This window comes from Phoca vitulina, unplaced genomic scaffold (genome assembly GCF_004348235.1).
Source record: "Phoca vitulina isolate PV1807 unplaced genomic scaffold, GSC_HSeal_1.0 scaffold50, whole genome shotgun sequence".
NCBI lineage: Eukaryota > Metazoa > Chordata > Mammalia > Carnivora > Phocidae > Phoca > Phoca vitulina.
The window spans coordinates 4,872,112-4,893,463 of NW_022589753.1; the positions used below are offsets into that span (position 1 = coordinate 4,872,112).

The following is a 21,352-nucleotide window of genomic DNA, read 5'->3' on the forward strand; positions in this document are numbered from 1 at the left end:
GCGCGGCGGGGGGCGCCGCCGGGGGGCGCCCTGGGCTCTGACCCCGCGGCGGGCCGGCGGTGGGGGCGGGGGGCGGGCTCAGCCGGCCCGCGGCCCCTCCCCGTGCAGCCCCCGGCCCGCGCCCCCGGCCCGAGCGGCGTCGGGTCCCCGGAGGCCGCGAGTCCGGCGCTCGACTTGGCCCCGGACGCCTCCCCAGAAGCCTTCGCCATGCGGGTGCTGCTGGAGGAGACCGGGGAGATGTTCCAAGTGACAGACTGCCGCAGCGACATGACGGTGCGGGAGCTCAAGGAGGAGCTGGACCTCACAGTCGGCATCCCCTTGCACCTGCAGCGGCTCCAGTACCTGGACCAAGGTGACCCCTGCCCACCCCCTTCCCTCCCACGTGTATGGCCTCCACTGGGGCGCTGGGTCCCCTTCTGACCCTGCAGTCCTTGAAGGAACCCCTGCCCGCGTGAGGACCCCCCCAACCCCCAGGTGTCAGAACAAACCCCACCCCACCCCCTGGAAGCCCCAGATGGAAAAGCCAGCCCAGGCCAGGAAAGGAACTTCCCAATCCCGACAAACCAGGTTCACATTAGACCTCAAATCTCAAGGCACACCCTGTCCACAGCAAGACCCTAATCCACAAATCCTGCCTGTGTCAGGACTCTGGTCCCAAAGCAAGCTGTCTAGTCAGACCTGCCAACCCTGAGCAGATCCTGTCCATGTCAGGACCCCAAATCTCAACAAAGGCGCTGCTGCCTCAGCAAAACCTCTCAGACCCTCAAGCTGCCCTTGTATTTATCAGAGACCCAAATCCCAAAGCCAACAGGGTCCACATAAGACCAGAAGCCTGAAACAAAGCCTGTCCTCAGTGGGACCCTACAATCTAGGGCAAACCTTCCCATGTCAGGACCCCAAACTTAAAGTAAACTTCCAAAAACCCATGTTGGACTCATAACCCCCCCAGTCCTCCAGCCAGCCATATCCACACAAGGATGCCAAAGCCTGAAGCAAACTGTGCCCAAGACTGAACCCCAAATCTCCAGGGTAATTACAACTACCTCAGAACCCCAAATTCTCTGGCTACTGTGTCTACACAAGGATGCTAAAGCTCAGAACAAACCATGCCCACTTCAGGACCCCCAAACCCAGGGCAAATCTACCTAGGACTAAACCCCAAATCTCCAGGGTAACCAAGACTACCCCAGAACCCCAGATCCTCCGGCAGCCATGTCCATACAAGGATGCCGAAGCTCAGAACAAATTCTGCCCACTTCGAGACCCCCAAACCAAGAACAAACTTGGCCAAGACTGAACCCCAGATCCCCAGGCTAACCATGTGACCCTCAGAACCCTGAATCCTCTAGCAACCATGTCCACCGAAGGACACCTAATGCCTGAAACAAACTGCCCACCCCAGGACCCCGTATCTCTATGCCAACCATGCCCATGTTTGAACCCCAAATAAATCCCCCAAGCTACCCCTGCTTGCAACAGAAACCTGAATCCCAAAGCAGATTCTACCCAGATCATGACCCTAAATCCCAGAGCAGACAAACCCATTTCTGAGCCCCCAGTCTCTAACTAGCCACTTATGCATCGAAACCCCAATCCATTGGCCATCTCTAAGTGAGGATGCCAGAACCCAAAATGAACTCTTCCCACATCTGGAAGCCAGTTCCCAAGCTCACCATGACCACGCCAGAACACCAATCCCAAGTAAAATATCCTCATAAGGTCTCCAAAGCATGAGACAAACTTTGCCCATAATAGGACCCCAAAACTCACACCAAACATGCCCATATCTGAACCCTAAATCTCATGGAAACCATGTTTAAGCCAACCATACCCATGTAAGGAAGCCAGAGTTCAAAGCAAGCCTTGCCTACATGAGGACCCCAAAACTCGAAGCAAGCTCTACTTGTATTACACCCCAAATCCCTCAGCCAGCCTTATCCACACCAGAACCCCAAGCTCTAGACCAAATCTTGCCCATCGCAGGACTCCAAATCTCAGAGCAGAACCTGTCGCCACCAAAACCCCCAATTCCCAAGGGCTGACCTATCCGATTCCTTACACTCAGTGGCTGCAGTACCTAGGACTACATTAGAAACCCAAATCCCAAAACAAGTCCTGCCCATTCAAGGACTCCACATCCCAGAATAGACCCTTCCCGTACCAGGATCCCCAAACAGAAAGCAAACCTTGCGTTCATCAGAACCCCACATCCAGAGCAAACTCTGCCCTTGTCAGGACCCCAAATCTCAAGGCAAACCCTACCCACATTTGAACCCCAAATACTGGCACTAACCCAGTTTGTATCAGAACCCTGAATTTCAAGCAGTGTTCTTGTCCACGTCAGGAGCTCGAAACTAGCCCAATCGGAATCAGAGCCCAGCACCCAAAGCTCACTGTGGCTAAATCAGGACCCCAAAGCCCCCTATCCAGACAGATCCCATGTGGGCGGCACCCAGTGGAGGGCGAGAACTCTAGAGCCCCATCTCTGTCCATCAATCTCCATCCCTCAGCCTGAGGGACCTGGCTGTCCTAGTCCCGATCCCTATAATATTTAGGATATGAGAACAGGATCAAAGCCCCTGGGCTCCATCATCTCCCCACCCAGTTGAAATCAACGCAAAAATACTTCAAGAAAACGGACATATAAAAAACTCTGTGGGCTGCAGCACAGAGGATGTGAACAGCGATGTTGCAGAGACACTGCCGTTGTACTGCAGGGCCGGGAAGCGATGGAGACAGGCAGAGATCTGAGAGCAGCCTGTCTCCACAGTCTCCGTCCCCCCAGACACTGCCCTTCCGGGGCTCAGCTTCCTAAGCTGCAACGCAGAGCCTTTCGGCTCTAGAATTCTCAGGGCCAGGTCCCCCTCTAGACAGGGAGGACTTGGGCCAGAATACCTGCCTTTGCTCTCTTTGATGCAAGTTAAGCACCTTCTGTGACATCCTTATTTTGCTATAATGTCTGGAAGATGCTCGGGGGCATTTTTGAGACTTTATTTGGAAAGAAGTTTGTATCTCAAACCCAGTCTCTATTTAACACATTAACGATTGAGCTGCTGAAGGACAGTAAGCATTCCAAAACAAGTAATTCGAAAATTATGTATCCTGAACTACAAATGTCTGGCACCCCTTCTGTTAGTTTATTTTCCCTGATGAACTGTGCTGAGCCATAAATTCAAGAGAGCTATGAGGCAATGGAAGACACCTAGTGACTTGTACGATGTCACAATCCTCTCGCTCAGCAAGCACTTAGCAACTGGGAGAAGCTTGACCTCTCCTGCCGTTGCAACCCCTCCTGTTGACAGCAAACAAAAAAGGAAAGAAGGTACTACTACGTTGAGAAAAGTAAATGTGGGTTCCTGCCCATAAATAACCCGCTGATGCCTCTTTACCCACCTAAAGGTGGCCAGGGAGGATCACATGAGATAACGTGTGCGTGAAAACCTTGAGAGACACAAATCTAAAAGGGGTGAGCAAAATTCATGGACAAGGGGCGATCTTAACACTTTTGTTGTCAACTCTAATAATTGAGCTGGTGATAATTAGTATTTGTGTAAGCTCAAGGCAGTTGCTGCCTGCCTATAAAGAGAGAATGCTCTGATTTCTCGAAGAGAGCTATTCAGCATGTGTGAATTGCACTCTTGTCTTTCTTAGGGAAACACAGCTTTACTCGATTTTTTTCAAAGTTATTAGGAAGTCAAGTTGTCTTACTGAAGACTACTGATTATCCTCTGTGTTAGAACCACAAATAAGACCCTAATTAACAAATTTGCTAATCGCTATTCCCTGTTCACACCCACCCTCTGAAGTTTCTCATAACCACCAAAGGGGGCCAACAGAGCCTAGAGCGACACATGCATGGCACTGGGGGGGAAGGCAGGCCTGGTTGGAGTCCTGGTTTTACTATTTCCTAGGCATGGGAGCCCCAGTTTGCTCACCAGCAAACGGAAATGACAAACCTGGCTCGTCATGAGGATTAAAGAGTGTAGGTGCTTGGGACAGGCACTTAGTAATCCCTCGGTCGTGAATCCAAACAACTCATGAATTCCACTTGGAATAATGGCTAACCTGACCTGGCCAAGTCGAGACTTTACACTTGTGGCATCACTTGTAGAGAAAAGAAATTATGATGTTATTCTTAAGCAAGATTATAGGTGGCTATGTAAGGAAACGTGTGTTTATTTAAAAAGGTAAACTAAAGACAACTTCGCTTAAAATGCTCTAGAGTCCTCTTCTATATTCTATCATCCTGGCAGGCTTTCCCAAAGGGTCTGAACGTATGAAGTGTGAGTAGATCCACTCACCCCATTGTCTCATACGAGTGGAGGGTTGTTCTGGGTGATGACATAAAGGAGTTCTAAGGCCCCAAGTCCACATCATGGTGAATGGCAACGTGACAATATTTACATTACCATAAATGCTCAACTGGGGCAATTTTGTCCCCCAGGGGCCATGTGGCAACATCTGGAGACCTTTTGGATGGTCACAACTAGGTGAGGGTGCTACTGGCATCTGCTGGGTGGAGGCCAGGGACGCTGCTACCACCCTACAGTGCCCAGGGCGGCCCCCACCACAGAGAATAATCCAGTCTAAAATGTCAATAGTGCCAAGTTTGAAAAAAAAAAAAAAACCCTGCTGTAGAGTAGCATTTGAAAGATGCAACAAAGTTTTGCCATTGTTACATCCTTAGCCAACTGTTGACAACACTAACCAGAGATAAGTATTTTAGTTTCGCGTATGACGCACGGAGGTCCATTGTGCTGCGTCTGTAATGTACAGTTACTTCGAGGAGTCCTATTTATAGAGTTCGCCTCATAAAATGACTTTACTGCCTCATGTATTTTTTTGTGCAATAGAACAAGTTATAATTACAGAATTTTAGAAATTGTTGCCTTTTTTTGGCGGGGGGGGGGGGGGGGGGGGGCTGGCTTCTGTTTGAGCCGAGCCAAATAAATTTTCTAAAAAGCATTAATGACCACAAACAGACTCATATGGAGTCATCAAATGAGATTAGTGCTCAAGGTTTTCAAATGATCTTTGTGATACCCAAGGTCAGATCATCTCTTAAGATAACCAGCATAATAGTTTATCTTTAATACCCCCTTTTTTTTTAAAGAAAAAATTATTCCCTGTAGGAGTTTTGATGGATGATACTACGTTGAAGTTCCATGATGTTGTTCCTGGTGGAATTATTTCATTATGTATCTGGCATTATGATGGATGGACGGAACTGGTTTTGGCGGCTGTGGAAGGGGATCCCAGTAAGGTGCTTTCATGCTTCTCTAAATGGATATTATACTTCATGAAGCAACCGTAAACTGTGTCTTGTGTGTGTGTGTGTGTGGGGGGGGGGGGATTCAGTCTTTCATGTGAATATTTGAGTAAAAGTTTCAGAGTAGGAAAAAACAGAACTTGGACTCATGTCATAATGATCAAATACTATATTGAGAGTTTCCACTCACTCTTGGGTTTGCTATCTCATGGTATTCACTTATAACCCACCCCCACACGCACACCCCAAAGAAAAAAGAACCAGGGTGGTGCATTTTCTATTCACATGTATATTTTGTAAAGTTGAAAACCTGATTTAACAGTGGGTGAAGGGCTCCGGGGAACTGGGAAGTGCACAATCTAGAGCATGTGATAGGTCAAAAATCCTAATGGGGGTCTGTCCCTCCCCTAAGGTGGAGAGAGCACACACCACTCGATACTCAGCAGGTGCCTACTCTTTTCCAGGCCTTGTGCTTGGCTCTCAGCTGAGCTCTGGGGTGGGCAGCGGGGAGAAGGGAGGAGGAAACCAGGAAACCAGAACATCTATACCCAACAGAGAAGATGGAGGTGGGGGTGGGGGTGGCGCGGAGGGGGGCGAGTGTATGTTCTTCTACAAAGTACATTTGGATGAAAGGCTATGAGCGTGTGAGGAGAGGGTTTACTTCCAGCCAGGAAAGGCTGGCTGCAGGCGGCTTGCGGGGATCAGGTCCGGGAGAGGTGGGTGGTCTCTAGGGAGGCAAACCCTGCCTGTGCGCGGGAGCCTTAGAAGGAGGGGTGGGGCATGTCCCAGCTGTTGAGCATCCCCTCCAGGTCCTTCCCTGGGGTCCTCTGCTCCTGGCCTTCCCCTGCCTCCCCTCTGCCACCGGGGACTCGGTCCTGCCTGGGTTTTCTGGCTCTTGCTCTGAACCCGGGGATTCCCTCCTGTCTCCCACACTCTGGGGCTCTGCCTCCCACCACTGCTGCCCCCACACCGGATGCCCCGCATCTGGGATGGAGTTCCTCTCTGCTGGAGCCCGCAGCCTTCCTCTCGTGCTCAGGGCCTCACTTCACCACGAGATGATTATATTATGGGGCTATTTTTCATCCGTGAGTGGAGTTCAGAGTGTTCCAAAAGTTAACGGAGACAATGGGCCCGAAAATAGATCGGAAGGCCAGAATACATCAAGTCTCCAGAGAAGTGCATTCCCCTCTGGGGAGGCCACTTCGTGTCGTCTGGTGTCTTCCTTAATGGCCGCAACCACCTTCCTCTGGACACCCAGAAAAGCTATTTTCTCTCTTCAAAACACCGACAGGAAGAATTTCCTGCCTCCCGAGCCTGCCTGATGGTAAATGCGTATTTCCTGGACATGTATAGCGCGTGGTCAACAATGTCCTCCCCTGGGTGTGTTCCAGCTTCTCAGTTAGGGTTTGCCCCTCTCTGTTCCCATCACGAGCCTTAACTGGGCCTTCGAGCAAACCTCCCCTCAGGAGGGTCCAGGCACCTACCAGCCAGGTGTACCTGCACTTTGGAAATAACTCAGACTCACTGTGTGGACCCCCTTTATCCCGCCTAGCTCTCCTGCCTCGGTGTTGATGAAGACTCGCTCTACCAAACTGCAAATTCGCAGCATTTGGAACACAAGCAGTGGAAGGACTGGATCGCTCAGAGAGCGTTTGTGGCCTTGTACATTACCTCTCACAGAGGCCACTCGGATGCTGTGCGGTACCTTCTAGAACACGGTAATTCTGAGAGACGGATGAGTATGTTCACAAGGTGGGGTCTTCTGTGGGTAGGGAGGACAGAGTGGCTTGTCTTCCTGGGCCCTTCAACAATGGCGTCCTGGACCCAAGTTGTGTCAACCATCAATCATGGTCCCCGTGGGCCACTGGCTCTCTGTAGGGGTCTTAGGACATGCTGAGTAAAGGCTGTTGTCCCCTCTCTTGGCCGGGTCTCAAGAAGATTCTTTCTGTCGTGGGAGATGGAATTTTTGGACACTAATTCACAGGAATAGCCAAAAGAGCTTCCTGGCCTCTTACAACACTGCTGGAGATGTTCCTAAGCTCCCTGTGTTATTTCTGCCCCACCTGAAGTTGGGTTTCTGCCACGGTCTGGGGGCTCTAGCCCCAAGCCACCATCGCTCTCTTGGGGTGTGTGTGTGTGTGTGTGTGTGTGGCAGGCCGGCCAGTCTCCTTTCTCCATGACTTTGAATTATTTCCCTCAAGAGACCCTTGCCCCAAACCCTCTTTTCATCTCCTCTCCATCCCCGTCTCTCCCCTGCCTTCAAGGACAAGTTGCCCCCTCTCTCTCTGTTGATAGAAATAGAAGCCTTGGCCTGCATTGTCTCTGAATGTGAGGGCTTGCATGAGATCTGCTGGAGCACACTTTATCTTCCCTGGACGTAGGATATTTTTGGGAAAAGAGGCCCTCAGATTGAGGTGTCGACCATTCCAGAACAATAGACAATGGCCGCAGACTGCCCAGGCCGCCGGCTTCCTCAGGAACAGGAAGAACATGTGACGGACTGTTTGGTCAGGGGTTTGAGGCCCAGAAGGGGGCCTCATCCGAGGGTCTCCCCTATCAGCTTGCCTTCCAATCCAAACCTTTCCTGCCCGCGGTCTTGACCCCGGCCTCTCTCTGCGTCTCTTTGCCTCTTTTCCCACCTCCACCAGGCAAGGTGCAAGCATCCCCGGGGCCGGGGCGGGATGCCTGGCGCTCGCGTGTTGGGTAGAGGTTTTCCTGACTATTCTGCTTCTTCCTCCACTGCTTTCGGCACGCCGCCTGTTGTGGGATGAAATATGGGCTGTTCACAGACCAGCAGTCCTTTAAGCTCATAAAAAGTCATTTTCACTCTGATGGAACTGTGATGTATTTGAAAGCCCCAGTTAAAACATTACAGCCAGCTTTGCAAAGTTTTCTGTCCTTTGCACACAGCCGCTGGAAAGCCGTGCCGAGGCGGAGGCTGGGCGTTAGGAGAACCTATTTAAAACGTTACCTCACCGACCAGCCATAGCTCATAAAAACTGGCTACAGAAATGTCAGCTGCTTGTAATTGAATTGCCTTGTTTTCTGTGTCATGATATTTGTTACCCAGAATTTGATTCAATTCAACAAGTCCATATTGGACACCTGTCATTAGCCCATCCATCTGCGGGAGGCAGTGAGGAATTCAATCGAAGTGAAATCTGTCCATGAGTCAGGCTGCCCGTCGTCTGTCATTTCCCGAGCGCCTGTCTTTTCTAGGCATCGCGCTACGTGCCGGGGATGAAAACAGCAGTGATCAAAACAAGTGTGTTTTCTGCCTTCGTGGAGTTTATGAAGGGAAGTCAGCAAATTATTACAAATAATTAATTCCATGGTCAGTCATGCGTGGCATGTTCTGAAGATGCAGAATGTCTACTGAGCATATGCGGGGGGGGCGGGATTCCTGGGGAGGGGGGCTAAGGAAGCCTTTCCTGAGGAAGTGTATGGAGGATAAAGAAGGATGGAGTTAGCCAGGGGTGGCGGGGGTGGGGGGCAGAAATGGGTAACAGTGCTGTTAGCAAAGGGAACAGCATGTGCAAAAGGCCTGGGGCGGGATGCAGGAGCAGGGGGTATTTAAGGCATAAAGATAGAAGCCTGGTAAACTTGGAGCGTGGAGGGAGGTGAGGAAGAGCGTTGTGTGGGGAAGGTGGCAGGGTGAGATAGAGCAGTAACGACCTAGAAAATGACCCCAAGGGTAGTGGATGCCAGAAATGGGGTTTGAGCAGGAGCGTGCCGTGGGCAGACTGGAGGCAAGGCAGAGCCGGGTGCTGGGACAGTGCAGCGACGCCTCCTCCCTTATGCTTGGTGCTGGGGTCAGGGGCAGTAATTAATTCTCCCAAGCATTCTTTTTACGGCCTCACCCCTCCCGAGCTTCTCTTCTTGAACGTGATCCTGGAGGTGAGGCTCCCGGCCGGGAGGGTGAGCCTCGCTCAGTTAGTCATCTTATTTTACAGGAGCCGACAGTCTCAGCAGAACCCCCGTGGGCAGGACAGCCCTGCACGTGGCTGCAGCCATGGGCCATCTGGATTGTATAAGCCACCTGCTCAAGTACGGTGCCTCCATCAGCGAAAGAGATGACAGGGGGGAGAGCCCCATGTCCATCGCCCGGCGCCTGAACCACAGGCACAGTGAACGGAGGATGTTCCTCTTCTATTGGATGGCAAAGTCAGGGACAAAGGACCCAAAGAACTTGATCACGAACAAGGTTTTTCGCAGGGCGAAGTCCAGGTTTGGCTCCAAGAAGAGCCAAGTTTGACTCCCCCTGGGAACGTTTGCACCTCGAAGCTGACTTGGGTCACTTTTCAGAGTTCAAATTCGGAGTGGCCCTCGGGGAGCAGGAAGCCAAGAAAGCATGGCAATTAATCTGAATCAGATACTCTATTATGGGTCCTGTTTGCAAATGACTTGGGGAGGGTGTTGATGGAAGTAGGTGAGTTTGTGTTCATTCCGTAATCCATTACGGACTGAGCGGGCCTCTGATGCCAGCCCTTAATTTTAAGCTATTTGTACATTGTATCCAATAACGCTGCTTGGGGTGATGAGAGTCAATTACCTTCTCTCGTCTCGCGTCTGGAGACCGTCTAATGCATCAGCATAATAGAAGTAATAGCAATGATGAGGACAGCACTGTTGCTATTGCCCAGAACAAGGACTGGCAAATGTCGGGGGGTCGTGTGCAGGGTGGGCTGCGAATTTCAGTTTGTGAAGCCCGGGAACTGCGTGCTGCATGCTGTCGCAGCTAGTGATGTTCCCGAAGTTTTCCTGAGCCATCTCTGAGGGGTCTGCTGCTGGAATTGGGGCTTGGGGGGTGGGGGACAAGTGAAGCAGAGAGAGCTTGGTTCTCTGGTCACGTCCTCTACCAGGGTGCCTTTATTAGTCTTGGGGAAAGGTGATAAGTTGCCATGGATTTGGGGGAGACCGTGTAAAGGATGACGATGAGCTTGTAGACGAGAGAATCAGAACTGGCACCTCTGTCCTCTGGTCCTATCCCCAGGGGTCCAAGCACACCTCTCCCCCGCACCCCTCCTCCCTCCAGTGTTCTCCTTCCCCGCTAGGTCCCCTGGTGGCAACGCCATCATCCTTCCTATGCTTAGTTCCAGGCTCTGTAGCTCACAAGGGGCCCGGCCTGCCGTGTGCCTGAGCTGGGATTGGGAGCCAGAGGGGAAGCTGACATGCACAGCCCTGTCTGGAGAGCGCGCCATGAATCAGCTCCAGCAGAAACACGAGCCAAGGGCGGCTAGATTTTTCCAGAGCCTTTTGATAGGATACATTCTGCCTTTTGAGTGTTGACTTGAATTTTTTTTAAACATGGTGGCGTGGTACGGAAGGAGTAGCAGATCTGAAGCACACCTATGGGACGGCCTCCTATTGCCAAACTCTACCCCAGTTCGGTGAGGAAAGGGGCAGAAGCAACTCAGGGCACCTGGAACATTCGCGGCTCAGAAGCCACAGGCTCGAGCGGCCAGGGTCTTGCTGGGTGATAGGTATCGTCCACACTCCCACCCCACAGTTATGTATATTCCTCTAAAGCCCTATATTCTGGCACGACTTCTGGGTCCCGTCTCTGTGACAATGGTCTCTCGACCATGGAAGTTCTGTTTTCAAAGTGATGGAAAGCAGCCCCGTATCCCGGCTGCCCTTCTTTCCGACACACATCCCGATAACTGGATTCGGCTTTTAAATTAATTGGCCGCATTTCCTGCTGTCATAACAAGGAAGATCCGTGTTGATGATGCAGCTTTACACTTGGTGGACGTGGCCGTACCCCGCGCAGCAATCCGTCTGACAAATAATAGTCAGAAAAAAAAAATAGAGTTCAGCATCAACTGTGTCGAAACTGAGATCTTGTTTTTGGCAGACATTCTCCAAAGTCAGTAGACAGATATTAAATAACCCCGTCCATTGGGTCAATTCATTTAGCTAATGAGGTGTGTTGATGGGGCGACTCGGGCACCCTTTTAACTTAACAAGTGGCATTACTCAAAGTCATGTGTTTGCCAGAAGCTTTGCTCTGTTGTCTGTTGTTACCAGAGCCAACTGCCTGACACTTGTCCCCAAAACTTTGCAGGCAAACACCGTATCTTCATATGCCCCTAATTCAGTTAAACACTCGGCCAGAAAAGGGGCAAGTTCTAAACTCCGTGGCTGACATTTGGCTCAGTCTGTGACAGGGTCACGTGCACGCTCCTACAGGTCCTGAGGGCTCTTCGTTAGAGACAGTCTTACCATACTATCTATTATATTCAAACAAGCTTGCATCACATACTGAATAAAATATGTCCATAGCCAAAGAAGAGTTGATTTGCAATCGGTCACAATCACATTACATGTCATAGATATTTCATTAAGCATTTTTTTTTTTTTTTGGTGGAGCCAACAGAAAAATTTTTTGTGGGGTCAATTCAAGCATTTTTGTGGGACCCTGAAATCCTTTTAGGCCCAAGGCTCTGGGGATGGTCTTCAGTGTGAATCACTGTGGTCCATGATCGCCCAGGTGGGTGCAGGATGGGGGGGCTGCCTCTTGGAAGGGGGCTCTGGCTAGTCTTCTGGGTATAATACCCAGCTCTGTTCTCCCTGGGTCAGCCTGGAAAACAGCCCTTGGGGGGTGGGGGACTGCTCATTACAAGCAGATAATGAGAGCTGTGCCCCACACCTGTTCCCATTCACCTTGCTTGCCAGGATGCTCAGCTGGGGCAAATACCCTCCCCTCGCCCTTGCCCTCGCCCTGAGTGAGTTATAACAAGTTGTTCTTTCTTGTACACATGTTTAATTGGAAGTTGCCTCAAATCTTTTCTAGAAGGCAAGGCAGTGCAAATCAGAAAGAGGTCATACACACTGTGGGGTCCAGAGGGCAACGTGAACATCTTGGCCAGGCCTGGCTCGGCTCACCCAGCCTCCTAGCCATCCAGCCCCTGGGACCCCCTGCCGCCGCCGTGGTCTCAGAGGCAGCTGGACAGAGATGCAGAATTTTCCTCTGCATCCAGTCTATTGGCCTGGTCTCCAGCATCTTCCAGAACCTGGATGTGGGCACCTTGGCTGCCCCTCTGGACTTCAGACTACCCCCTGCGTCTCTCCCTTGCCACTGAGTCTCCCTGCATCTCAGACCCCGGTGCTTTCCTCACCCGAGTCCAATTCACCAACCAGAGCTTCCCAGAGAGCTAGAAGGAAGGGCATTCCCCCTGGTGGCAACTTGGGGGACTTTCTCGGTGGCCCTGAGACTGCTTCAAATGACACTGAGACACAGACTGGGGGCATTAGTCCCTGTGCAGATTGCTCTGAGTCCTGATTCCGACAAGGAGAAAGTCTGCTTGGTGCCAGTGTACCTTCGACCCCTTCCCCACCCTCACCAGTCTCCCCTTTAACATAGAGCAGGCTTCTGCAGGCGAGAGGACTGTGCTGGGATTGAAAAACAGTGTCTTGTTCTCGGGGTATTTGTGGGCCTGGATTCTATTCCTTTCTCCACTCCTAGTGAGTGTGTGACCTTGGGGGCAAACTGTCAAGGGCCAAGGGCCTCAGCTTCTCCATCCGTCAGAGTCCTTGTCGTCTCCATTCTAACCTGCTCATGTTTTGGAGACGGGAGGATGGATGAGGCAGAGCGCTTGGGGCCCGAAGCCTCGCCGCTGTGGCCCTACGGGGCTGGCCATCGGCAGGTGGGGTTGAGAACTTTCCTCCTCCATCGGCTGTGTGGCGTGGGGCCAAGCAATTGCATCTCTCAGTGTCTTCGACTGTAACATTCGGGTAATAAAACCTGCCCCTGTCATCACTGGAGGGATTAAATGCCTGGCACAGAGCAGACACTTGAAAAATAGTGCCCATTATTATTATTATTACTAGCACCACTTAATTTGCTTAAAATGTTTACTCACCGGGAATCAATACGCTCCCGGTTTCCAGATAGCCTCATAAATTTTCAGCAAACCTTATACAATAAGAGTCTCCATCCAGAACTAATAATTCCCAAAGTGGGAGATAAATAATTTCCCTGAAACTTGCTGATTTTGGTATTAAGTACAGGGCTTCTTCAGCAACTTCCAGAAAGTCGTTCCGAATTGAAAACTGCAGGGCCAGTTGCGCAGGAGGGAAAAAAAAAAAAAGCTCTAAGATGAGAGGAAAATTCCAGGCGCTCTGCTCTGCCTCCGCAGGGCCGGCCTCACGACGCGAGCATCCAGCAGAGGGCACAGAAACCCATTAGCATTTAGACAAACGCCGCTGTTTGTGTTCGCTGGAAATGTCAGAGACGCTGCAGTCTGCGCCACGTCGGAAACTCAAGAGCAGGCCTCGGTGGCGGGGGCTCGCAGGCGGGCTTCTCTGCCCGAGCCCCCGAAATTGTCTGCAAAATGTGCGTGTGAGCACACACGTGTGCTCTGGGGGGAACTTCAGAGCTCCCATCACGTCCGGAAAGGATCTGCGGACCCCCTGCCCGGGGGTCCCCAAACCTGGGCTACGTAACGAGGCCAACCCCACCCATGGTCAAATCCCATCAATGTGCCCACATGGTGTCCCACTGGGCCACCCTTCGGTGGGTGTGCGGGGTCGGTTTGCCATGGGAAGAATGATAGACACCGGTCACATCTGGCCCTGCGACGGGGAGCTCGGGGGATTCTGATCCACAGTAGGTGCGCCCATGACTCTGCCCAGCGACCCCACTTTTGTGCCTCCATCCCGCAAAGACGAAACCCCCAGAACATAATGAGCCGTGTGTGCGGACGTTCACGACAGCTCTTTACGGTGCCAAGTGCCTGGAGACGCTCCAAACGCTCACCAGTGAGGCTGACGCTGGCGTCTTTTGCAGCAATTAAGAAATGACTTGATTTGTGTGCCCAGGGCCAAGGGACGGCCATGAGGAGTGTGATGTGTCCTGAGGTGAGAAACGGCAAGTGGCCCAGGAGATGTGTATGAGATCATTGAGTTACAATTTTGAAAAGGAGGCAAATCCAATAAATGTGCATATAAGTTTATTTGAGCAAAAATAATGATGTCAAAGATCTTCAGACTCTTAGCATTGTCTGCTTGAAGTGAGCATGGTTGCTTTGTACATCTCTAAACGCTCACGACCAGTGTTTCTCCTATTATTATTGTAAAATAATGTGAAATTTGTCATTAATGATGTTTTACACATTTGCAATGTCATGCAACCAACACCAGTATCTAGTTCTAGAACATTCCATCACCCTACAAAGGAACACTGGACCCATTAACAGTCTACCCCTCTCCCCACCCCGTTCCCTCTAGCCCTAGACAATCGCCAGTCTACTTTCTGTCTCTATGGGTTTGCCCATTCTGGATACTTCACATAAATTAAGTCAATATGTATCTGGCTTCTTAGCATGTGTTTTCGGGATTCATCCACACCATAGCATGTATCAGCACTTCATTCCTTCTTAGGGCTGAATAATATTCCATTGTTATCCGTTCATCAGTTGATGGGCATCTGGGTTGTTCCCACTTTTTTTTTTTTTAAGATTTTATTTATTTATTTGACAGAGAGCACGAGTGGGGAGAGGGGGAGAGGGAGAGAATCTTTCAAGCAGACTCCCTGCCAAGTGCGGAGCCCGACATAGGGCTCGATCCCATGACCCTGAGATGCCGACCTGATCCGAAGACAGACGCTTAATCGACTGAGCCACCCAGGAGCCCTTCCCACCTTCTGACTATTGTAGATAATGCTGCTATAAACATGAGTGTATAAGGATTTGCTTGAGTACCTGTTTTCAGTTCTTCTGGGTATACACCTGAAAGGGGAACTGCTGGGTCATACGGTAGTTCTATGTTTAATAGCACGTGTTACATTTGTAATTAAAAATATACCTAAAAAACAAACAAAGGGAAGAGAAACCCCCACATGAACTCTCCAAAGTCTGAGAATCATAATAATCATTTATGGAGAACTTACCCCGGGCCAGACATTTTGCGTGCATTAACTCATGTAGTCTTTTCTGTGATCCTGAAAGTCAGAGGTCTTCTAGTTCTAGTCCATGCCCACTTCTAATTGAGGAAACGCTCAGAGAAGTCAGCAACCTGCCCAGAGTCCACAGTACAAAAATGGCAAAGTGAAGATGCCGTTTTAACAAGCACCTGACAATTCGCCTGGTCACAGGCCATGCTTTCTTCTCGAGGGGTGAACCAGCCTGCCTGGTGGCTGTGACTTTGGTCACCTCCCAAGACCCCCTTGCCCTGTTTACTGGCCCTCCTTGTGAAAGTATTGCAGAAGTGCTCGCCTGGAGCCTGGTTAGGACAGGCCACTGGCTGGGCACCAGCAGGCAGTGCAGAATGCAGGATGGTGGGGCAGGTAATAAAACCTCGCAGCACTTCTCCTCCGCGGAGCCCCAGCGACCACAGGACAGGGCCCTGGGGGAGTCCTGCATCCTCCCCAGGCCTCCCAGCGTCGGCCAGGAGCTCCTGCCAGGTGGCGCTGCTGCGCGCTGCTGCCTCAGGTGGACGAGCGAGGCGGCCACCAGGTGTCGCAGCGAGACCGCGGATCAACTTTCCGGACCAGCACCGTCCTCTGATCCACACCCGGACCTCTCTGGTGCCCCATAGAAATTGTAGATCCTGTTGCATTTGTTAATTTTCTCTTCTCTCTCGAGACCATTATGCCCCAAGGACTTTCCACTCCTCTTTTATGCTGTTTTGATCTTTGTATAGTGTAGAATATTACAAAAAACCCCTAACTTTATGTAGATAGTACTTTTCACACAAAGTTAATAATGTAAGAATTCAGAAAGAAATATGGTCCTCCAGTTCAAAGATTCTTCCCCCAGGCCCTCACAAATTATGGTCTAGGGGTCAGGGATAAGAGCCAGCCAGCATTAGAGATAAATTCCATTTTTCTTTTAACCCCCCCAAAGGGAGGAAAAGTCCAGGACCTTCCTTGCAGTTCTAATGAACATTTTAAATAATGTCTCTACCACCCAGGAGAGGCTCTATCAAGAGAAGCAAGGAGGGGTCTTGCTAATTTAGATGTGTTGAAACTCAGGATCCTCAACGTTATTTCCCCAAAGCGAAGCATAAGGCACAGCCTGCAGAGGAGGGTGGGCTTGAAACGAGCACACATCAGAGTTATTTTTACCAAATGACACCTTCAAAGAACTTTATGATTTATCTCCACCTGGTAGCAAACTGCAGTGTATTTCATACCTGGTGCATCTCACACATGGTGTAGGAATTATATTTCAATAATGCAAAACCATGTATCAGATTTGCTAAAGCTATAAAGTATCGTATCTGCTTCGGAAGTTCTATTATTTCCGCCCTGCCCCGCAGAGACAGAGGCTTAGATAGACAAAGCTGCTTCCTTTGAAAAGAAACGGATTGGTACCCTGCAGCTTGGGACGTTGGACTTCAGACAAGCGCACGTGCTAGCAATGAGGGGAGATGTCGGACGTGCCGCCCACCTGGGCACGCAACGGGTTTGGTGATGGAGCTGCACATGCTCGAGACTTGCTCTAGGCTCCGGGCCACTCCGACTGGAGTCATGGGGAACGGCTTCCCTGTTGCCCACTGATGCCCTGTGCACCCACCCTGTCAACTTCCCCTCCCTGCCTTGGGTACTCACTGGAACATTTGGCCATTTTCTACTATGAATCAACAGCTGTCTGGTGCAAGTCTTGAAAAGCCCCTCCTGGCCCAAATAGAAAGTGCCATCGTTCCTCCACTGAAGCCCCCTCCCCTGGCTCAGGGCTGATGGGGGCTGGCCGGGGGCTGGGCTGGTGGCTGTGGGCTGTGTGCTTTCGCTCTCTGCCCCCCACGCCTGTCCACTCTCCCAGCTGTTTCTGACGTCTTCGGGATGGGCCCAAGACACAGGGCTCAGGCAGAGAGGTTGTGCGTGGTTCCCCCCACCCCCCGCTGCCAAAGGCCTTCTGTTGGGGTTACCAGGCACCGAGTGTGTGTTTGGAGACCCCCCACTTGGGACTCTCACAATGGTGATCCCCTGCTGACCTCATAAAACCCACCCTCCTCCCTCTGACTGTTCACCACCCAGCCTCTGTGTGTTGCAGGGGCAGGCGATACTCTTGCGTAGGACGAGGCTTTCAAGATGGGACCTGTCCCCTTACCTGCCTCCTGTGTGTGCACTTGGCCCATGGGAACATAGTCCTTGTCCTTTTCCTATGGGATTCTTGAAGTACGGGCTGCTCCCAAGAACCTGATCTAGAATCGGCTTGGCAAACCTTCCCCTGGGCGGGCAGTGAGATGTCAGGCCCCCTTGGGGCCTCCTCAGTCCCTGTGAAGGTGTCTCTAGATGCTCCTCACGTGGCTTTCGGTGGTGGGGAGAGTGGAGAGATGCCCAGAGCCCCCTGTGAGAAGACAACTCCCCCCACAAGAAATCCTCACTCCCTGCATTGAGTTTCTAACCTTCTAGAAAATAGTGGCTAGTTATTTTCTTTGGAGTAGTGTGTGGGTCTCAGAAGTGGCTTTGGCTCTCTCTTAGCAAGTCCGGGTGTTACCTGAATGGTAAGTGCCTCTCTTCGGAAGATGGGGGATGTATCACATATTGTCTTCAGCCACGGGCTTCAGCTGAAATTCCAAGAAAACAGGAGACATCCTATTCGACATTCTGAGAAACAGCGGCAGGCCAGTCTGTCCCTGCCTCATGAAGCTGCCGTTTTGGGGAAGGAATTAAATCTGGGCAGGCTTAGAACCTTCCAGAAACCATTAACATGAGAGCATAGTCATCAGCGAGGGCAGTAGGAGTGAGATGGGGCAGAAAGGTGGGAGGAGCCTCAGAGGCTGTATGAGTCACCTGCCCCGCTGCAGAACCACTGGGGACCGAGTCCCGATCGCGTGTTGCTGGGGCAGCTGGGGGGCACTGCTCCGGCCGGGGCTTGGCTGGAGCGGCCCTGCCCCCCAGGCCTCTCGCCCTCCGTGGATCAGCAGGGTGGCCGGGTGTGGCCTCGTTGCCGCTGAGGCAGGTGAGGGCAGGGGGAGTCGGTGGGGCTCCTTGGAGGTACGAGCTCAGAGCCGCCCAACGGGGACTCCTGGCCATAGATCACTGAACAAGCAAGTCAAGCGGTCAAGTTCAAAGTCAAGGGGCCAGCAATTAATGAACCTCACCCCCGAGGAGGCCATGGCAGGGGCTGGATGCTGAGAGGGGTGAAGAATTGGGACCCATATCTAACTCCCTCCCAGAGGCCCTGGTCTGGATTTCGTTCCAAGCGCAATGGGGAGTGATTGAAGGTTTAGGAGGGGGCCTGATGTGAACTCTCACATGGTTTTAAGAGAATAGTCTGCCGGAGGCAAGAGTGGGAGCCGATAGGGCGCTAGAGGCTATTGCTGGTGTCCAGGTGCGAGAGGTCCGTGGCTGGACCAGGTGCGGCTGGCAGATTCCAGAGACAGGAGCTTGGGAATGGGGGTGAAGCGGGGCTCAGACACACAGGACTGAGCAGTCAAGGGGTGGTGGTGCCGTTTTCCAAGATTTGTCGTGAACGGCACGGGCACTTGGGGGGCTGTCTGTCAGCGTACCGTTTCTGGTAGCTGCTTGTGGACTTGGTGGCTCTCCCAGTTCCGGAGGCCAGAAGTCTCAAATCAGGGCACCAGCAGGGCCGAGCTCCTTCTGGAGGCTCCAGGGGAGGCTCCTTCTTGCCCCTTCCAGCGTCTGCTGGTTCCAGATGTCCCTCGGCTTGTGGCTGTGTCCCTCCAGTGTTTGCATGGCTTCATTCTGTGCGTCTGTCTGTCCTCCCTTCTTTTCTAAGGACTTGTCATTGGATTTAGGGCCACTCTAGTCCAGGATCTCATTTCAAGACCCCTCATCACATCTGCAAAGATCCTTTTTCCAAGTAAATTCACAGTCACAGGTTCCAGGTGGACATATCTTTTGAGGGCCCACCGCCCTACCTGCCCCAGGGGTTCTGTTTCGGGGTGCCTACCACTCACCCACGGGGACGCTGCTGGGATGTTGGGCACATAGGGCTGGGGCTCCCAGGAGAGGGGCTGGCGGACATGTGTGCTTGGTGGTTGTCAGTAAGCAGGTGGAGCTAAGAGAGAGAAGACTTTGGGTAGAACAGAGAAGCGGTCCAGGGCTCCTGATAGAGTCCAGGTAAAGCAGGGTGGGGGAGGGCAGCAAAAAAGGAGAGCAGGTGCTCAGGAGGGTGGAGGGCGTGGTCTTCAGAGTCGAAAGCTGCTGAGGAGTCTGCTGGTTGGGGGTGGAGAGACGCCATCCAACGTGGCCACACGACTGTCCCTGGCAAGGCCAGCTTCAGTGGCACGTGGGGGACTGGGCTCCTTTCCAAAGTGGCTGCAGAGCCCGCAGCCAAACTGAAGGAGGGGAACCTGCAGGTGCGGATGATCCTTCAGGAAGTTTGACCCCATGGTGCAGCAGGGAGGCGTTGTTTTAAAGATGGGAGACAGTAGAGCTCGTTTATGTGTTGATAGGAAGGACCGGGGAAGCCGAGTGGGAGACATGGGGCAGCAGGGAGAGGTGCCGGCTCCAGGGAAGGCCTTTGGAGGGGCCCAGGGATGGAGGGGCCGCCCAGGGTGGGATTGGGGCTCATAGCCTTTTCCAGAGGTCCCCCACCCCCTCAGTGCCCAGGCCCAAATCCCCAAATCTGGTGAAACCTTTCCTGCATTGAGACTTTAAAAACCATTGTATTATAGAAAAGTTTAAGCATGAAAAAAAAAAAAAAAAGACTAGAACAAGCAGATTGGAGGATAGCTACTCACTTCGGCCCCGTCTGCTTCCTCTGGAGAGCTGTTTTGCCAGAGTCATGGGCATGTGGACATCTTTGGGGGCTGTCTTCCAGCTGACCACGGCATCTCATGGCCAGTCTGTGTGCCAATCTCCCCAGTTGCCCCCAGCAAGCTCTTCCATACTGGGTTCCCTTCATTTAGCCATTGCACGGGGTGGTTTTGTCTAGAGTCCTTTTTAACCCCACGCTCTAGTTTGGTGGCACTGGCCTATGGCGAAGGCCAGCCCAGGTGACCTGTGGAAGGTCCTGCATCCTGAGTGTGTCTGGGCGTCCACGTGGTGTCCCTTCGCTCGTTCCCCTGTCTCCTTGCTTCCTGGATGCGGGACCTCCAGTGGGATCATACCCAGGTTGACCATTTCTGCCAGATTACTTCATGGCCGACCTCGTGTGCATCACAAGGAATGCCTGCAGGCAGTCCCATCTACGGGGGTAGAAGTTCGAGCCCAGGGTTCAGGTGGTGATGGTGGCCGTCTCCACTGAGAAGTTATGTTTCCTCCTTTGGACCAGCAGGTCCTTTGGGGAGGATTCCTTCACACCTTGTGAATACCCTCTTCCCTATCTACCTTTTTTATTATTACGGTAAAACAAATATGACATACAATTTACCATTTTAACCATTTTATTTTACTTTTTTTTTTTTAAAGATTTTATTTATTTATTTGAGAGAGAGAGAGTGAGAGAGACAGCACATGAGAGGGGGGAGGGTCAGAGGGAGAAGCAGACTCCCTGCCGAGCAGGGAGCCTGACGTGGGGCTCGATCCAGGGACTCCAGGATCATGACCTGAGCTGAAGGCAGTTGCTTAACCAACTGAGCCACCCAGGTGCCCACCATTTTATTTTATTTTAAAGATTTTATTTATTTATTAGAGAGAGAGAGAGAGAGAGCACAAGCAGGGGGAGGGGCAGAGGGAGAAGCAGACTCCCCACTGAGCAGGGAACCCGACCCCACTGAGCAGGGAACCCCAGGATCCTGAGCCGAAGGCAGACCCTTAACCGACTGAGCCACCCAGGAGCCCCTCATTTTAACCATTTTAAAGTGTATAATTCAGAGGCATTAAGTACATTCACATTATTGTGCAACCGTCACCACCATCCATCTCCAGAACTTTCTCATCTTCCCAAACTGAAACTGTCCCCACTCACTCCTCCTTCCCCCCTCCCCAGCCCTAGCACCCACCATTCTACTCTCTGTATCTACGAATTTGACTGCTCTGAGTACTTCACAGAAGTGGGATCATCCAATATTTGTTCTCCTACTTGCCTTTTTAAAAAGTAGCTTTGTTGAGATATAGTTTACATGCCATACAACTCACCCATTTAAAGTATACAATTCAGTGGTTTTTAGTACATTCACAGACTTGTGCAACTTTCACCTTTATCTGGTCCCAGAACATTTTCATCA

At 51.6% G+C, this 21,352-nt stretch overlaps 1 protein-coding gene across 1 annotated transcript in view; it reads left to right on the plus strand.

The window, feature by feature from the left end:
- ANKRD60 (ankyrin repeat domain 60) overlaps positions 1 to 9,524 on the plus strand; it is a 10,265-nt gene extending 741 nt beyond the window's left edge. Inside the window, exons 2-5 of the mRNA XM_032387575.1 lie at positions 109 to 352; positions 5,133 to 5,263; positions 6,822 to 6,987; positions 9,223 to 9,524. Of these exons, the coding sequence (XP_032243466.1) occupies positions 109 to 352; positions 5,133 to 5,263; positions 6,822 to 6,987; positions 9,223 to 9,524 (843 nt within the window). The remainder of the gene's footprint in view (positions 1 to 108; positions 353 to 5,132; positions 5,264 to 6,821; positions 6,988 to 9,222) is intronic.
- Positions 9,525 to 21,352: the final 11,828 nt, after the last annotated feature.